Raw genomic sequence first — 20349 nt, 5'->3', positions numbered from 1 at the left:
ATCGCTATTATTGCGATTGGCGACCATTTTGCAGAACATGGCAAAAATTTAGTGAAGCACGTGCTGCTATTCGCATTCAAAAACCAAATTGCGAACGTGAGGTTCTACAGCTGTTTGGAGAGTTTGATGCACGTCGTGAAAAACGACCAAATAACGCAGGCCCTTCTAGTTCTCACAAAATTGAACGTTATGCAAGAGAACCACCTGTACGCGAAGTCAAAAATCGACACTCTCAGACAGCAGAAGAATTTAAGGGCAAGTGTTTTCAATGTGGACAACATGGACATCAACAAAACAACTGTACCGGCTTTAAGCAGAATGAACGAGCTGCAGCATCCAAATTTAAAACTGTTTCCGTACTAACGTGTGACCACTGCAAGAAAATGGGCAACACCGAAGCCAATTGCTGGTACAAAAATGGAAAACCTCAGAAGGCATTAGGAATCAAAAAATGACGCCAGCTTGTTACAACACCCTTAGCCACCACCTTGTGCAAGAATCAAGCTCCAGAATTCACGTATTGTATTGACAGCGGCGCCGATGTATCCATCATAAAGCATTCAATAGTCTAAACATTAGGCGCAGTGATCATGCCGAACGATAAAAGTCGTGTCTTTGTCGGATTCGGTAACCAAGTTGTTTACGCTATTGGTGTTTGTGATATTATTACAGTCTTGCCGACGTTAACATACGACATTAATTTTGTTGTTATCAATCGAGTTTTTCCCAGTGGCATCAATATTTTAATTGGTTTGGATATTATCCTTCAACCCTTTGTATCTGTTAAAAAGGGTGGTACTGGAATTGAGTCATACTATCAGCCACCAGACATTTCGAAAGTAATAACTCTACAGCATTCTAATCATGTTAAAATTAATCAACCAGACCTACCAGAAAATTTAAAATTGCAAATTGAATCATTGTTATCAAAATATAAGAGCAAAACACCTGATCGCATCACCACCGGCAGGATGACTATTAGACTAAAAGACAATGTACCCGTAGTGTATCACCCTTGTCGTTTAGCTTATGAAGAGCGTGTCCAAGTTGCTGACATAATAATTGAATTATTAAGGGACGGTATTATTCGCGAGAGTCAGTTCTAGTATGCCAGCCCTATAGTTTTAGTAAGAAAGAAAAATGGCCAACTAAGGATGTGTGTGGACTACCGTGATGTAAATAAAAAAGTGGTATGCGAAAGGTATGCATTACCTGTCATCCAAGACCAAGTTGATACATTATGTAATGCTAAGTTCTTCATCAAACTTGATATGAAATCTGGATTTTACTAAATGGAAATAGAAGAGGACTGTAGGCACATTACTGCTTTTGTAACACTAGATGGGCATTATGAGTTCAACCGGATGCCGTTTGGATATACTAACGCTCCTGCAATTTATCAGCGTGCAATTAATAAAGCCCTTAATTCTCTTAAAAACAAAAAAGCATTGGTGTACATTTATGATGTTTTAGTGCCCTGTGTATCGATTGAGGAAGGCTTAAAAAACTGGGAAGAAGTTTTAAGTGCTTTATCTGTGGCTGGATTTTCGTTAAATTGCAAAAAGTATGTGTTTTTTGCCAAACAAACTGAATACTTGGGTGTTATATTAAGTGAAGGAACAATACGTCCTAGTGAGAAGAAAGTGCGCCTATGTTAAAGAAAAATTGTATGTTTGAATGGTCTGATCAATGTGAAGCAACTAGACAATTAATTATAAGTAAATTAACTGATTCTCCTGTTTTGCGGATTTATAATCCAAACTTACCCTGTGAAGTGCATACTAAAAAAGAACCTTCATCTTCGTATAGTGCGATGGTGGGTTAAACTACAGGATTACGATTTTTCGATTGAGTACCGACCGAGTAGCAAAATGATACACGTGGACTATTTAAGCCGAAACCCCATTACCAGTGACAACCGTGAATTAAAAGTGTGTGCCCTAAAAAAAATTAACCCAAATAAACTGTATGATAAACAAACATTACGGGAATTCCAAAACAACGACGCGTTTTGCCAAGAAGTGCTTAGTAACCCAAATACCGATCCAGTCTATAAAGTTGTTGACAATATGATTGTAACCAAAACAAATCCTCCTAAGTGCTTCGTGCCCGTGGCCGCGCGTTTGCTTACGATGCGTTTATACCATGACCCATCCTCTCATATTGGTTGGGACAAGTGTTTAAAGAAAATACGAGAACATTTGTTTTGGCCTAGGATGGGCAAGTGTTTAAAAAAATATATTAGGAATTGTAGAGCATGCGTACTGGGGAAATCACACACTGGCCTCTGACATAGACTTTGGCAGCATACGGAAAAACCAAATGATATACTAGAATCATAGCATATTGATCATGCTGGCGTTAATTCAAATGGTTGCATACAAATCCTAGTCTTAATAGATGCATTTTCAAAGTTATGTCGATTACAACCAATTCCTAAGAAAACATCAGAGTATTCAATACGTACCTTACTGCCAGTTTTTGAAGAATTAGGAAAACCTCAACGCATTATTGCTGACAGAGCTGCTTTTACCTCAACAATTTTCAAACATTTCTTAAATGACCAAAAAATTGAACTTCACCACATTGCAACCGGCGTACCTAGAGGAAATGGCCAAGTAGAGCGTGTTATGAGAACAGTGTTTAATTTATTAAGAGCCAGTCTTACCAATAAAAATGATAACGCTTGGACTACTGCAATAGCAGCAATAGAGGATAATTTAAATGCAACAGTCCATACAGTGACAGGCTACGCTCCTTGCGTTCTTCATTTTGGTTAAAATCCTCGATTAATGTCAACACAGCAACTTTTAAAAGATATTCCCATGTGATGATTTTGTCGACGCAGACAAGGCTGTTTCCGAGACCAGGCTTCGGATGCGAGAAAATGTACGTAAACAAGCCCTGCATTTTAATGCGTCTCGATACTCTGCCAGATTATTTACTGTGGGAGATGTTGTGGCTATTGAAGATTCACAGCTGGCTGGCGGAGGAAAGTTAAAACCGAAATTTAAGGGTCCTTTTGCAGTCAAAAAGGTACCACCCATTGAAAGATATGTCCTGCGGAGAAATGGCCAGCAGACCACTATAGCTGCGCAAGATCAATTGAGACCATAGCCTTCAGAGAATTAAAATTAAAATGTGAGTATTTTAGAAAAATTATATTTTAAAATGTTTCAATAACTAAATTGTTTTTGTGGATCTACAAAAAAAAAAAGAGAGAATCTGGAGGTAGTGGCAACTCCACTATGCTCGAAAGATCGCAACTCCGCCTGTGGTAAAAACAAAATTGAGGTAGTGACAACTCCACTATGCTCGAAAGGTGGCAACTCCATCTGTGGTAAAAACAAAATTGAGGTAGTGGCAACTCCACTATGCTCGAAAGGTGGCAACTCCACTATGCTCGAAAGGTGGCAACTCCGCCTGTGGTAAAAACAAAATTGAGGTAGTGGCAACTCCACTAGGCTTGAGACGTGGCAACTCCGCCTGTGGTAAAAGAAAAAAAAATGGTGCTTAGGTTCTAGTGCAGCTCAAATATAGGCTTCATTTGGAGATCGACAGGCTCTATATTAGAGGCGCTTGTTTTCAATGCATTTATAAATAGTATTCCAGAATAGCCTAATGCCTCTTAATGCTGCTAAATGTAAAGTTGTTACTTATTCTTTAAAGAAAAACCTAATAATTTTTAACTGTACTATAGAAAATAAGACTATAACGAGAGCAACGGAATTCATAGATTTTGAGGTGTCATTCGACAGCGTCCTTTCTTTAAGCCTGGAATTTTTTCTGTGGAGTAGGGTAAATTAAATAGAATAATAGTGAAGAAATAGTCCATACTTGCAGTGGGGTCGTCGGTTAAGGTAAAATGAAAATCCTTTAGTCTCCCTCCACTTATTTATTAAACATTTAGTTAGCTTAAAATTCCCTACATGTTTCGGACACAGTGGTGTCCATCATCAGGGGGTACTAAAAGAAAATAGTTCCGAACAAGAAACAGACACAGAAAAAACTTAAAAAATTAATATAAGGTACACTTACAAAGGTTTAAAATTGATAACAAGCACACGCCCCAGGGTTTTATTACATATCTATGGGAAAGTGCCATGGTACCTGATGGTGTGTTACTACAATTTTTTAAATTTATTTATTTTTTTTTTGGTAAAAGCAAGAGGAAAACAGAAGATTCATAGAGGACATATTAGATGGCGCAGTTAACATAATGATTCGGACGCTGTTGAGAAGGACAGCAATATATAAAAGAGAGTATAACGCATAAGTACTATATAAAAGAAATTGTAAAGGGTAAGAATGATGTATTAAGAGACTGAAGAGTTAAGAGACAGTGAGTTGAAAAAGTGAGTACAAGAATGATGTACTTGATCATTAACACAGTAATGAGGGTTGTTTTATGTAGCTGTATTTATTTGGAGTATTTCCAACAGATCAAGTTTGTTGTTTTTCCGGCAGAAATGTAAAAACTTTAAGTCAGTAGCTGGATTAAAACTGTGGTTGTTAGTATAAATATGTCTTGCAAAGTTAGATTTGATGCTTGTAGGGCAAATATTTCGGTTCTTACTCTTCTCAATCTCCCTACAATGTTTATTGATACGTGTATAAAACCTTCTACTGCTCTGTCCAATGTAAAATGCATTGCAATTCTCACTCCAGCACCCTATCCGATAGACTCCTGATTTTTGTCCTGGCGGGATTTTGTCCTTACAGTTGATAACAAAGGATCTTAATGAATGTTTAGTTTGAAAGCTAGTATTGATATTATGTGAATTAAATATATTTTTGATTTGCTATGAAACCGTACCCCAAAAGGGGATTGGATAATATTTTTGATCGTCTGATTGTTTGATTATCAGATTTTTATTTAAATGTTTGAAATTAATTTTATTGATTAATTTTAAGGAAAAATGGTTGTTGGGAGCTATTAGTTTTATAACATTTAACTCTATGTTGAAGTCAGCTTTATCTAGAAGAATTGAGAAAAGTCTAGAAAAGTAGGAATGGAAAGCTGCGGCTATTAGGGTGATTTGAGTTTTAAGGGATGGTACTGTCAGTGGATGTAGGCTTACGGAATATTGAAAAGTTGATCTTATTGTTTATACCTGTTAGCTTAATATTTAAAAATGTTAAAGATTCGTTGGTTTTAATTTCAAAAGTAAAATTAATGCATGAGTGTAAAAAGTTTAAGAACGTAATAAAATGTTGAAGGTTAGAGGGGCTATCCTTAAAAATGGCAAAAATATCATCCACATATCGTTTGATAAAGAAAATGAGTTGAACAAACAAAATTTGTTGTAAAAGTAAGTCAACCAGAACACAATGTTTGTCAATATGGACTTTCTCAAGATCAGTATTTTTTTTAAGTAAGTCTGCAACTAAAGATAAACAATCCTTAGGAGGAATGCTAGGGAAGAGATTAGAAACATCAAAAGATACTAGAAAGGATGACTCGGGTATAATGCTATCTTTTAACTCTTGAGCTAATTGAGTGGAATTTCTTATAGAAAATGAACTTAGTGGGATAAAGTAAGGTGTCGTTGAGCCAAGAACCTCAGTTTGTCACATGGAGAGCCACAATAAGAAACAACTGGACGAATAGGCATATCATGCTTGTGGATCTTGGTCAAGTCGTACAACAAAGGGATGGACGAATTGAAAGGTATGAGTTTAAATTTATTTGTGTTAAAATATTCTAAAGTTGTATTTACTTGTTTTAATGTATTTTTTAATTTAGCCAAAAATTTGTCAGAAGGACAGAGGTTGACAACAAAAAACTTGTAGGGAATTTTAAACTAAATGCTTAATAAATAAGTGGAGGGAGACTCAAGGATTTTCATTTTACCTTAAATAGAATTAAATAAACAAAACTAAGAAAAAATGGGCCGGCTATGTAGCTAAAATGACTGATGGACACTGGACGAGAAAAAAAATAGAGTAAAGACCACAAGCTGACAAAAAGGGGTAGAGGCAGAGTAACTACATGGATAGAGAATGTTTATGAATGATAGATGAATGACAAGAGGCTCAGAGTCGAAACAATTGAATTAATTTAGAGGAGACATATGCTCAGTTTTACTCTACTAATATTTGTTTCTAATTTTTGATTAATCATTGCTAAAGAATATATAAGTACTTTCTAAAGAATATATTAAATAAAATTGGTGCAGTATCATGTTCTTAGGAAATTCTTGGTAATTAATTTAAATTAAATATTTTTTGCTCCGATTTGCTTCCCGAACTCTAAAATCGACGAAATGTAATGTACTACTTACATAATTCCGTTCCTTTTTTCTTGGACTCTAATAGTACATCTATTAAATCACTCGACATGTTTTCGTTGGAATTCATTCTTGTATGTAAGACTTCTTTAAAAATTTCCGATAACCTTGTAATACATTTATCTTCGAAAAATGAAATACCAAATGTATTAACTAGCATTGGCGAGAACCAGCATAGTGTTTGTCTTATGGCTGTTGAAAGTCTACAAAAAATAGCCTGGAAATAAATATAATAATAAATGTTTTGAAAAGCGCTTACCTCGTATCAAACATTAGACGTCCAATTTTTCTAAAAAATTATAAAAGTTTATTGAGCATTTTTTGGGTAAAAAAGAGAATGCTTGAATGCAATAATTTTTTTTTCTAATATTTCTAAGTTTATTTTTTCCTATATTTCTAAGTTTCTTGCTAGGTCACGTTTTTAGTTTAAATATTACCGATGTTTCGGCCTATATTAATACCATCTGTAGAGCGGTAAAAAATGGTCATTATGGTTCTTAAATATTAATTAAATCACTTGTTGGTCAACTTATGTTTAGGAACTTGAATAACTGATAATTAAACACTGTAGTTGTGCCAACCGAGATACCCAATCCATCCGATTTCGTTCTTAGGAAGAGTTGATTGTAGATGCTAACTTAAGCCAGCCTATCAGCCTACCTCAGCACAAATGATAGAATCGCTTTTAGAACCAACACACATATCTCAAGAAATCAGCAAAAATAACAGAATAATAGCAAATTCAAAATATTCTATTAGATATATACATATTATTGGAAATCTAATACACGGAAATTTAAATGACACATACCGAACATATCTTAAATAAATTAGACTAATACATTAGTAATCCTAAAGTTAAACCGGAGGAGTTTAACAACAAATTAGAAGCTTTATTAAACACCATATCTCGACAAAATAAATCCTAGCCGAAGACTTTAACACTAGGATTGGCAATAGATTGGCAATAAGGTCATCGACGGAATTTGCAGTCAATTAGAACTACGTGTACGAATAAATAACACACTCTATTCTTAAAAGATTCAACACAAGATAACATAGAAGAGCTATAAAGATCAACAGTCTAACTACACCATAAATGATAGAAACATCCACACAACGCAGATCCTGGATGTACGATTGCTTGCCTCTCCAGATATAGAAAGTGGACACAGACTGCTATGTAATATACGGCCCTTGATCCAAAATTAAAATTAATATCATATTAGCGGCAGACGAAACGAAAAGAAAGATGAACGAAAAATCCAACAAACAAACCATGGTTCACTGCAGAAATAAAAGTCGCTGCTGCAGCGAAATGCAGCCTACATCAAGTACCTCAGTAACAAAACAATTGAGCAATAAGGACAATGAAGAATATGGAATCTCATTAAATCGCGGAAGAAACCAATTAGCCAATAAATCGCAGTCAATATAAGTCAATACTGAGACTACCACCTCGGGAGTCTCTACAATACCAAGAACCGCTGGATTAAGTACAGTAGGCATCACCAAAGATTAAGAAAGCTTTTTAGATAGATCAACAATCCACACCTTTATACCGCGACAATTATCGAGAAGTCCATAAAATTTAACAAACCTATGTTCCTTCCCTTTAATGGCATAACTTAAGCATTTGATAAATTGCAGCTGAAGGATATGATATAGATCCTGCAAAAACGAGGAGCCAACAACAATAAAATTTAGTAATAAAACAAGGCAATAGCGTTACAAAAATACAAACATGTATAGGGTGCCCCATTTTGGGTACTTTTGCGGGATATCTCCGTTATCTTTAGAAATAAAGAGTTGCGGTTTTCGCGACACTGTGCTACTTTTTCGTAAAATTAAAGATGCTGTTAACAAAATTTTTATAGCTCATTTATTTTTTGAAATATAGGGTATTTTTGAATTTTTTGTATTTTGGGACCCCCCTCGGATCTCTGTTATTTTTAAAATTTTTGTAAAAGTAAAAACTCATTCTTATACATTTTTTTCCGTTGAATCTAATGGTATAGATAAATTTTTTTTGATTAATAGTTTTTGAGTTATAACCCAAACTTACGTTTTTTTAAACGGAACACCCTATATATTTATAGTTCATAAAATTGGCCTTTTTTTACCTTTTCAAAAGTATATAACAGTATGGACTCGTTTTCAAAAATAAGCAAATAACTAACAATTTTCTAACTTAAATGCATAATTTAATAGTAGACCATGAATAACAATAATAGACAAATAAAAAGTTAGAAATTAGTAATGACGAATGGAGAATTGCATCATTCTTATTGTTTTTTTGTAATAAAAGAACATAAAAAACAAATATATAGATTTAGTAAATACTATAAGAAAACAACCATATAACAAAACAACATTTTTACAAGAGATGTTCAAAATTACCACCATATTCTTTAATTCAAAATTGGGACATCTTTATAATTTGTAATCTAATAATTTGTCTTCTTCTCAGATTTTGAAATGCTAAATAAATTGCGTCTTAAAATTCTATTAGATTTTTGTATTGTCTTTTATACAATTGGTCTTTTATATACCTCCATAAAACAAAAAATCTAAAATCAAGAGATCGGGGGACCATATCTTTGAGCAAAGTTATTTTCAAGAAATGCCCTCACTAGCCCAGAGTTATGACTTGGGCCACCATCTTGTTGCAGGTAGACAGTGTTAAATTGGGCTTGAGGGATATTTTCCACAACTTCTGGAATAACTTTCTCAAGTATGTCTAGGTACCTACGTGCTGTAAGACATCCTTCAAAGATTCGGTATTCTATTTGTTTTCCCAAAATAAACCAAGACATTCCCACTCCAAAGCGTCCTTGTTGTGCCCTTTCAATTATTAAATGTCTATTTTCTGCATGCCAGTTTCGAGTATTATGTCGGTTAGAAATGCCCGCACTTGAAAAAAAGCATTCATCAGACAACGAGTTTGCCAAATAAGTTGTTGGCATTAATTTGCTGCAAATACTATTGGCAAGATAGCGTCCGGAATCTATAAAACGTCATAAAACATCTATTTCTTTTTCTTCCCTATTTTCTTTATTGTATGCATTAGGACGTGGCTGACCCAAAGATCTGTACACAAGTAAATTGTCCTTTAAACGAGCAAATATACCAAAAATCGGTTGCCTTCTCTCTGGATATCTAACAAACATAAAATTACAACATTAGAAATTGGTAGGTAGTCATATAACGGCTTCTAACTTATCTATCGAAATATAGTTTCGCAGCTTCTTCAATATTTTCATTGCTTTCTATAAAGCATACAAGCATATCATATTTTAAATAATTTTCAAATGCTTGTATTTTTTGGCAAAATTCACAAATAAAGAAAATAAATGGGTTTTTGGAGCATAAACTCAATCAAAAACAGAGAAATGTCAATCAAAACCCGAAGGTAGTTGAAATTTATTTATTTATTTGTCATATTTTTGTTTTTTGCTGTAAATAGCCATGGCCTCCCATTAAATTATGAATTTGGTCATTTAAATTTAGAAAATTGTGATTCATTTGCTTACTTTTGAAAATAAGTTCATACTATTATATGTTTTTAAAAAGGTCAAAAATGCCAATATTATAAACTATAAATATACAGGATATTCCGTATAAAAAAACATAAGTTTGGGACGCCGTCTCAATGCGGGGCCCTATGATGAGAGCCCTGCGTATGGTGGACATATGGTGCCTCTCGAAGGGTCTCAGGATTAACCCCAAAAAAGCAGAGCTCCTACTATTCACGAGGAGACGTAACTTTTGCACGCCCCCTGTTATATCTCTAGGTGGCGTGCAGCTGCATTACTTCAGGACAGTTCGATTTCTAGAAATCAAGTTAGATCCCAAACTCTCCTGGTACGGTCATGCACCAGAATGAAGAAGGCTACCTGCGCGCTATGGGCCTGCAGGCGGGCTTACGGCAATACCTGGGGTCTGTCTCCTAAGATCCTCCACTGGATCTACTCGCGCATTGTGAGACCCCTTTTCACATACGGGGCTATCGTTTGGTGGCCATGTATGGAGAAAGCGAAAATTCGTGCTCAAATGGACAGAGTCCAACGTCTTGCATGTCTCAGCATAACGGGTTCCATGCGAACGGCGCCAAATAGAGCGCTTGAGACTCTGCTGAGCCTTCCGCCTCCGGACCTCGTTGTGCAATTCGAGGCAATGAGGACTGCGTACAGGCTATACGTCCTCGACGAACTACGTGCTGGCGAGGCCGGTCACGCAAAAATTTGGTCACGGCCATTCAGGAATGCCCTCTTCTTCTGATGAGCAGTGACTGCATTGCTCCAGTGACTGTGGACTGCGAGGGATTCGTGATGCACATTGCAGGCAGAAAGGAGTGGCAGCATTCCAACAGATCTGCATTGCTAAATAGGGGGACCATCTGGAGCACAGATGGCTCCAGAATAAATAACAGAGCAGAATCAGGGCTTTGTGGTGAGATCCCTCATACCAGTAGGGCATAATCGCTGGGGGAGCATGCCACTGTCTTTCAGGCCGAAGTATTCGCTGTATTAAAATGCGGACAGAAAATCCTGAGCTGCGGACACCGCAATACAGTCGTTTCAATATGCTCGGACAGCAGAGCTGCCATTAAGGCTATTACGGCCGCAAAGGTAAGCTCCAAGCTTGTCCTAGAGTGCATAAAAGTCCTGAAAAAACTGGTGCAGGTTGGCTGCAGGGTCTAGCTCGTCTGGATACCTGGCCACGCAGGCCTTGCAGATAATGAGGAAGCGGACTCTCTTGCCAGACTGGGATCCGCGAACGTGCCGATGTGGCTGGAACCCATAATTAATATCGCCAAATGCGTAGCGGTCGCGTCAATGAAGGGTCTGCTGGACAAGTGGATCCACCGAAGATGGACTGAGTCACCTGGTATGAGACAGGCCAAAGCGCACATTGGTGGGCCCTCTGCCTGTCTCACCAAAAATCTACTACGCCTAAAAAGACGCGAAATTCGGCTAGTGACAGGTCTTTTAACCGGTCACTGGCACTTAAGAAGCCATCTCCATACCATCGGTATTGCGGACAACCCGGAATGCCGATGGTGTTGCGAGGAGGATGAAACCGCTGACCATGTAGTCGGAGAGTGCCCAGCACTCACGCGCGCCAGGTTCAAATACTTAGGTAACACTTTCAGTGTACCGAGTGAATTTAAGTCCTTCAGACCAGAGAGCCTTATCGGTTTCTCTAAGGCCGTTGGGCTGTGGTAACCTCCCGGTGGGGCATGACCGGTCCATCAGGAGACCTATATGCACAACTGCCTTGGCAGCCCACTGTTTCGATAATTTCAATTTCAATTTCAAGGACAACGTTCAGCAAATAATATTTGAGCTAAATCAGATAGCAAAAAAATATGACATAAGCATCTCAATACCGCGTAACATAATCTTTAACCGCAAGCAAGAAACCGATATGATGCAAGTTGGCACTAAATCACCAACCAATCGAACAAGTGATGAGCTTTGAATACGTGGGGATAATAGCTTCAATTAGATGAAATATACAGGGTGTTACAGAATAAAATGCTGATACTTAAGGATGTTAATCCTCAAGTAGTTTTTAGAAAAAAAGATCAAATAAAGGTATGTCTTGAACCCCCTAACTTTTAAGCTACAAACTATTGAAATTTGTCACCCTTAGGACCATATTTAGGAGACCCTGTATGAATTTTTTTTCAATTATTTTTTAATAATTTTAATATTTAATTACCGCTAAACTTCTAGAATTAAAGCTAATATACTACAATGGTAAGATATATTTATGATTTTACATGTTTATGTCAGTAAAAAAAAATTATTAATAATAAATTGACTATGCATAAACATGTTTTTATTTTTTGGTCTTCAGCATCTTATTCTGTAATACCCTATATATGACGAGGTCCAAATACAAGTACATAAAGCAGCAAGAGTATCTGGCTATCTACATAATATTATTTGAAAAAGCAAACACATGTCGATAACCAGCAAGACTAGGATCTATAGAATCATAGTGAGGTCCATCCTGACCTATGCACCGGAAACTGACACCAACCGGATGAAGAGAGCACTAGGATTAGAACAACCGAAATGATGACCCTATGAGCGATTGCAGCGATGACATGGAGATAGCGAAGCCATGAGATTCCGAGGTGATGCGATATGTTGCCAGATGTTGTTAGATCGAATAAAAAGTTGGAAAAATTTCTTTTATAAAAAGAAAGAAAAAGAAGTTGCAGCAATATTATGTAACTTCTCTTAAACTTTCGATTAAATAAATACTGCAAATAAGGACCTATAGTTTTCGAAGTTTTAGGAAATTAGGTTTTCATACACTAAAATTCAAGTTTAGAAATCATTGGTTCTAATAATAGAACCAATGATGTCGTCGGAAAATAAATTTATTATTTATAAAAAAATTAAGTTATATGCTTTTATGTTGAAATGAACCAAGTAAAATATCGTAACTAAAAAAAAATGCAAAAACTGCAGAATAAAAATATTTGCATAATTTAAATATATAGATAATTATTTTTAAATTTTTTTTATTATTAAATATTTTTCAACAACATAATTTTTTGCAAATTCCAAGAAATAGTCCATCTTTTCTCAAAGAGTTTGGCTTACATTAAATAGTAATGAAATAAATAATAATGTATATTTATTTAGCAAAAATGTACTACATATATAAGTAAAATATGATATTGTCCAAAAATACATTATATAATTAAATTGTTATTTATTGCGTTCCATTTCATTTTCGAAATATCAACAATCGATGTTACTGTTGATATTGCATCACAAGGTCGGCTCGTACTTATTTTCGAGCATGTGTTTTCTAGGTTGACCCATGCTAAACAGGGCATCTTGGTTTCCTGGCAGACATCAGATATCGTTCCGGTGATCCATGAACAATCACCGCCTCCGGTTTTCCGAAACACCCCGCCAAGTAATCAGGTTCAAAGGAAGAGCAATTCGAATAACAATAAATGACAATAATTATAATACCCCACATAAAATTAAGAAATAATATCACACAAAACCTTAAAAAACTTACTACACTTATTAATTAGATAAAAACTTTCTCAAGAGTCCTTTAAACGGATTGAAATTGTCACAGTTTTTATTATTTGTAGGCAAATTATTATATTCAATCAAGCCTCTATTAAAAATTGAGTTGAGCATTTGAACTGTATTACATCTGTTGACCAGGATAAAGTCTGTACGATTTCTTGTATAATAATTATGTAGGGGAGACTGGGGTCAATTGTAACACGGGTCAATTGAAACAGTAATCAAAACTTTCCGCTACAAGATAAAAACAAATTGCGCGCGTAATATAAACCATAATATCGGCAACCATTTTCTGGCAGTACGCCGCGGGTACAGAAAACAGACCAAGGATCCTCTTTGCGTTCTGTGGCGGCGGGCCACAAAGTTTACCTAGTGCGAGATTTTATGTTTTCACGTATCCAAAGTAAGTATTTGCTATATTTCTTATGCATGTGTAAATGAGTCTGTATGAGTATTTGGTTAGTTTGTCGGTTTTCATTAGTTAGGCCATTAACTTAGCTTTATTTTACTTTGGTTTAAATTAGACATTCATTTTGTTTGTAGTAAATATGGTGTCATTTATTTAAAAAAGTCGTTTGGGGTCAGTTGTAACAGCGACGTTTGTAACGTTTCAACTGACCCCGCCGTTCATTTCTAAAATGAAATAAATTGTAATTGAGTCTGTAGTGTGTTTAGTTTGTTTATCAGCTTTCATTAGTTAGAACATTAATCTAGTAAATTAATTAGTTTATTTCATTTCAGATGCCCCGTAAAAGAGTCCCAAAAACTGATTGTTCAAGTCGAGATATATCTTTATATAAATCTGCATATGCAGAGCTCAAAAATTGAAGTTCTCTACGCTTAGCTGCCGACCAATTTGGAATCTCTCATGTGTCTTTGTTGAGATACAAGCGAAAGAAAGTAGCTGCGGGGAATACTGAAGGTCAACCACCTGTTACAATGGGCTATAAACCTGCAAATAAAGTTTTTAATGAACTTCAAGAAACCGAAATGGTAAAGTACATAAAAAAAGCTGCAGACATTTATCAAGGTCTGTCAACTAAAGATATTCGGAGACTTGCGTTAGAATTAACCATTAAATATGATATAGATAAACCGGATATAGACACTTGGATTAAAAACGGCATGGCTGGAGAAGACTGGTTTTCCGGTCTTATGTCAAGACACCGTGACTTATCAATAAGAGCACCATAAGCAACCAGCTTAGCCAGAGCAACCAGCTTGCAAACAATTGTGCAAATGTTTCTGTATTTGTTAATAATCTTGCCAAAGTTTTGGATCGAGACACATTTGAAGCAAAGGATATTTACAACGTAGACGAAACTGGTGTGACAACAGTCCAGAAACCAAATCGAATTGTAGCAAAAAGAGGCATGGAACAAGTGGGTGCAATTACCTCACAAGAACGTGGTACACTCGTCAACAGTTACGGTGGCAATAAACGCACTAGGCAATTCGATTCCGCCCATGTTTATTTTTCCTCAACTGCGGTTTCAGGATCATTTTATTTGTGATGGTCCACCAGGGTGTATTGGGGCTGGAAACGGGTCAGGATGGATGCAAGAAAAAGAGTTCGTCTTGTTCTTAAAACACTTTCAAAAGCACACAAATTCTTCACAAGCTCATAAGGTTCTACTCACACTGGATAGCCACTCATCCCATATTAGTATAGAAGCTGTAGACTATTGTAAAACTCATGGAATAGTAATGCTTTCTTTCTCACCCCACTGCTCACATAAATGTCAGCCCCTCGATAGAACAGTTTTTGGTCCTCCTAAGAAAGCAATAAACTCCGCTTGTGATGGTTGGATTCGTAGTCACCCTGGTAAACCGATGTCTATATATGATTTACCCGGAATTGTCGCAACATCATTGCCCTTAGCTCTTACACAAAGCAATATCCAAGCCGGATTTAAGTGTACAGGGATATATCCTTTTAACAGAGATATTTTTACGGAAACAGATTTCTCGCCTCCAATCGAACCTTCAGTTTCACCTGCTTTAGATCCAGGCAACAATCTGAATCTGACAGATCCTACTTTGGAAGATACATTTGATAATCCTACCTCATCTACATCTGTTACCAATAGGTTGCCTTCAACCGAACCTCCAAATGATAATCCTAGTTCAAATCCAGGAAACAATCTGACTGTATCAACCTTAGAAGATGAGTTTCAAAACCCAACGCCATCAACTTCTCGGGGCCTAAAAAATTGTGAAATTTCATGAAACGAAAATTCGAAAACACCCAAAATAACACGTTTTCACCAGAAGTTGCTAGGCCTTTCGGAAAAGCTTCACCAAGAAAAATAAACGGAAGAGGAAAGACAAAGAGGAAGTCAACCGTGTACACCGATACACCGGAAAAGGAGGAAATAGAGAGAGAAGCTAATAAGAAAACACAAAAGGTCAAACGGAATCTGGAAACCGAAAAGAAAATCCAAAAAAAAGCACCCGTGAGAACAAGAAAGAAGTTATCTGAAAATTTTACCGACGACGAAAGTGAATGTGATTGGTGTGTGTTGAACCATTTAATAAAAGTAAGCCAGGTAAACAGTGGATCTGATGTACTAACTGCAAAATGTGGTCGCACGAAGCATGCACACCACAAGAGCTCACATATAATGTTTGCCATAATTGCCAAAGGGACTGACCAAAAATTGAAAGTTAAGTGTTACACATCTATATTATAAGAACTACCAGTTGTTGTTTTTTGTTTTTAAACTTTTTTCTAAGTTTTATTTTATGTTCCTACGTTTCTGTTTAATGTTAATTTTTTACAGTTTCTATATGATTTTGAGTCTTTTTTGAATAATAAAAGAAAATAAAAAGAAATGTGTTTTTTATTAAATCTATATTGCTTTTGTTACAACTATCCCCATAATGTGTTTCAATTGACCCTTGATCGGGGTCGTTTGAAATATGTTAAAAAAATTATGCTCCACCACTTATTTTTATTTGCATATTTTTTTTCGCTTATCTATAGTCAAATTTAACTACTAGGTCAAGTATGTCAAGTTCCCAGCTATATGTTACCTATTTTTTGATTATATTATACTGTTTATCTAGCCAGAAAAAAAATATTTGTACAAAATGGTTCAATTGACCCTAGTCTCCCCTACAGCTAAAAAAGTTTTCAAATCTTTACATACGTATTCCGGTACCTTTTGATGTTTCAATTTAAAAATAAACAGATAGACATTATACTTGATTTCTTAGCTTACAGACTAATTTTAATATGTAGTAACTAGTCTCTTTCCGAATTTACCAATTTGAACCTAATTTCTATACTTGACTTGTATCATGTAGTGGATCTGATGGGCAAAACACGTGTAATTCTCTGACCCTAATTTAATAAATTTGAGACCTGTGACTGAGTTTAATTCATTACTATTTAATAAATTTTTGCATTTGGACTCCAAAGTGTTAACAATGGTGCCGTGTTTAATTTTTTAGACAAGTGGCAATGTTCTATGACTTTTTAAAGCATTTGACATTGAAACTGAATGACAATGAAGTGCAAATGAAGACCTCTACTTTACAAAAACCATTAAGGTAATTATAACTACGGTAAATAAAAATCAATTGAGAAAAGTCTTCCACCACTGCATATCTTAACCCTAAAAAAAATTGTTTTCAAGTCACTAGTATCAACTATTTGAAGAGCTTGTTACTCCTTCTTCAATAATCGAAAATATTTACTTTTATGCCGATGATACTTAAATTCTTTGGTTGGGAAATGGTTGAGACAGTTTATTGATAGTAGTTTGGCTGGCATTTGTATATTGCAAAGGTAACAAAATAGTTGCCTAATAATACTTTAATTGAATATTAGATTAGAGTACATATAGTAAGTCACTTGCTGGTTACAGTCAATTAACGTTGTAGATATACAGAGTGGCCCTTTGAAAACGTACCGCAAGGCATTACAGGGTGGAAAAAAACTTTTCGGCAAGTTCCAAAAATACGTAAGTATGTTTCTCAGGGGGACAACTTTTGACATAAAAACCATTTTAAAAAACTCAACTCCCTAAGCGGGGGTGACATCCCCTAATTTTTTTCAAATAAGACGGGGGAGTCATGTGATACCTCCTTAAAAAGGTCTTTCCCTATACAACGCTGCTTAGTTTTTAAAAATCAAGTCACTCCTTCAACAAATAATGGGCCTTAAAGGTTGAACAATAATATGTTACGATATCATTAAAATTTATTAAGAGAGTGAACATAGAACATATATATAAGTCGAAACACTAATTTAATCATTTCAAGTGAACAAACAATAAAATTGCAAGAAACTATTTTTTGTCTTTTGAATGAACATGTCATTTTTGCGGCAAATTCTTTAGGCACATTAGACAGGTTAAGTTCATAACAAAAAGAGAAAATAAAATATTGAAAACGCAGGGTTTCATGAAGCTATGGAAATTGCAGTATTAAGGGAAGTTGCAATGAATAGTACGCTAAGTACAAGACAATTGGCCATTGCAATGAGTGTGTCTCGAATAAGTGTCCAAAGGGTATTAAAGAAATACCCTTTAAGTTCCATCCCTATAAAATGCTTAGTGCAAGAATTGAATGAAGACGACTTTGATCGTCGCTTTCAATTTTGCAAGTTATGAGTGAGCGAGCGTTAAACTATAATAACTTCATATTTAATGTGTGTTTTTCGGATGAGTTTCTTTCTTCCTAAATGGTTTAGTTAATCGCCACAATTGCCGTTATTGGGCTGACAGCTATTCAAGGACTTTCCACGAAACACACACAACACTCCCAGAAGTTAAATGTGTGGGCTGGTATTTTTGGGAATTCCATTGTGGGCTCTTTTTTTTCCCGGAAATTTAACAGACGATATCGCCCCCTCAATGTTAAAACTAGATGACTTGATTTTGGGCTATTTTGAGTTATCTATAATTTCCCATTAAATATTTTGTCTTCTTTTCAATGCTACAATTAGATATCTCCTAGAATGACTAAAAGGTATTTAAATAAAGTTGCCAAAAGTAGTTAACTTCGACATTCCTATCTTTTTTCGTTCTATAGTGGGATATTTCAAATTGCCTAGTTGTTGCATTAAAATAATAAAATCATTTAACAAGGCCAATAGAGATAACTTAAGTTATCTAGTTCTTGCGTTATTTTTTAAATCTACTTGGATGTCCTCTTCTCTGGTTAGTTGAGATATCCAGTTACCAGTTGTCAGCTGTAACTCGTGGCGATTAGTGATGAGAGTATGTTTTCTTGTTTTTTTCTTGTGAAACGAGTTTATTTAAATATAAAATATGACTTCTAGAGGTAAAAAAATTCTGGAGGCATTAAAGCATATTAAAGGTAAGTAATCTTATAAGCTCTGCACCCTAATTCTTTTTTCTAGAAGCTGAAGTAAATGAATCAACGGAGTTATTTCCATTTAGACAGCAGCCCTAATCACCCTTAACGAATACCGGAAGTAAGTTGCTTTTATAGTTTAAGGGCCTATTTTACAAGTGCCGTTTAACCTCAAACCGAAGTTAAACCTACACATGATTGCATTGCAATTTGCAGTTTAAACTTCGGTTTAAAGTATAAACGACACTTGTAAAATAGAACAATATTTAACAACTAATTATGATTTTTATCGCAGCCGATAATGTGTTACCAAGAGCAAAAGACATTTCTTATTTCGCAACGATAGAATGCCGGCCTGCACCCAGTACTACATCCATTATTAGTGATGCCCAAGGTATAAAAATAATTTACTAAAAGCTGTTCCTAAATTAAAACGGTTGTTATTTTTTCTAGATGGTAACAATGGTTTCGCAGAAAGGGTACATATGGCTATTATGCAACCTGGACCAAGGGGTTTTTGCATTGAATCAGATGTTGAGCCCTTTTCGCCGAAACATTCTGATTTTATTCTATCAAGCTCTTTAAGCGATTCGGACATGGAATTAAAAACAATTTCAAAGAAAGCTCCTCCTAGGAAAAAGAAAACTACGTATAAGAAATCCGCAACATTTAAGCGAGGACAATTATTGAAGAAGTAGATTTTGCCGAACCTCAAAAAGAATTAGAAGGTATGGAGGAATTTCCAACTAGAACTAGCAAGCCTAGGAAAAGAAAAAAGAATAATAACAATTGGAACCGAAATGTATAAAAAAAAGAAGACTGCACGGAGAGGCCTATGTTTCATCAAAAGGAAAATTTGTACCTGGAAAATCTTTAAAAGATCCTTGTCTACCAACTTGTAGACGTAAGTGCAGCAATAAGGTTTCCTATGAAGAAAGGCTTAAAGTATTTCAGAATTACTACAAGTTGGATTCTTATGAAAAGCAAAGGGACTTTATTAATAGCAACACGAAAAAAATCAAGAAAAAATGGACCACTACACAAAATTCAAGACGGGATAGCACAATTTTATTTTTTTTACCTCGAACTGATAACAAATTTCAAGTTTGGAAAAAAATGTTTATTAATACTCTTGGCGTACACAAAGGTGTCGTGGGCATAGCTTTAAATAAAAGAATTGACGGCAATTTAAGTACAAGTGACAACAGAGGAAAACACGTAAAAAAATCAACATCTCCTGAAATAATTCGAGCAATTAGAAGTCACATTGCGAAATTTCTAGTAATGGCTTTCCATTATTGCCGTGAAAAGATGCAAAGAAAATACCTATATCCAGACTTAAACATAACAATAATGTACGGTATGTATAAAAAAGATTGTGAAGAGTGAAATATTGAATTTGGAACTGCAGCTATTTACAGAAAGGTATTTTGCAATGACTACAATTTGGGCTTTTTTCGTGCACGAAAAGATCAGTGTAGAATATGCATGACCTATAATACCCCTGGAAGTGATCAGAGTGGTTTAGAGTCTAAATATCAAGCACACATAAGTGCCAAAAATAGAGCCCGTGAGAAGAAAAAATCTGACAAAGAAAAGCAGCCGAGTCTGAGGGAAATGTTGTTTGCTGCAACTTTGATTTGCAGCAAGTTCTTTTGGTTCCG

The 20349-nt window shown here is 35.5% G+C and overlaps 1 protein-coding gene and 1 long non-coding RNA gene across 2 annotated transcripts in view; one reads left to right on the top strand and one right to left on the bottom strand.

Annotated features, from left to right (window-relative positions):
- The window catches only part of LOC126738794 (uncharacterized), a 111370-nt gene that overhangs the window by 83569 nt on the left and 7452 nt on the right, over positions 1 to 20349 (bottom strand). The window contains exons 3-4 of the mRNA XM_050444233.1: positions 6550 to 6579; positions 6285 to 6493 (exon numbers count right to left, since the gene is read on the bottom strand). Of these exons, the coding sequence (XP_050300190.1) occupies positions 6285 to 6493; positions 6550 to 6579 (239 nt within the window). The remainder of the gene's footprint in view (positions 1 to 6284; positions 6494 to 6549; positions 6580 to 20349) is intronic.
- Positions 13650 to 16195, top strand: LOC126738367 (uncharacterized). Its single transcript, XR_007661309.1, has 2 exons — positions 13650 to 13763; positions 14102 to 16195. It is a non-coding gene; the product is annotated as an uncharacterized LOC126738367 (long non-coding RNA).

Source organism: Anthonomus grandis, chromosome 7, assembly GCF_022605725.1.
Source record: "Anthonomus grandis grandis chromosome 7, icAntGran1.3, whole genome shotgun sequence".
NCBI classification, from domain to species: Eukaryota; Metazoa; Arthropoda; class Insecta; order Coleoptera; family Curculionidae; genus Anthonomus; species Anthonomus grandis.
This window is presented reverse-complemented; position numbering and strand designations above follow the sequence as displayed.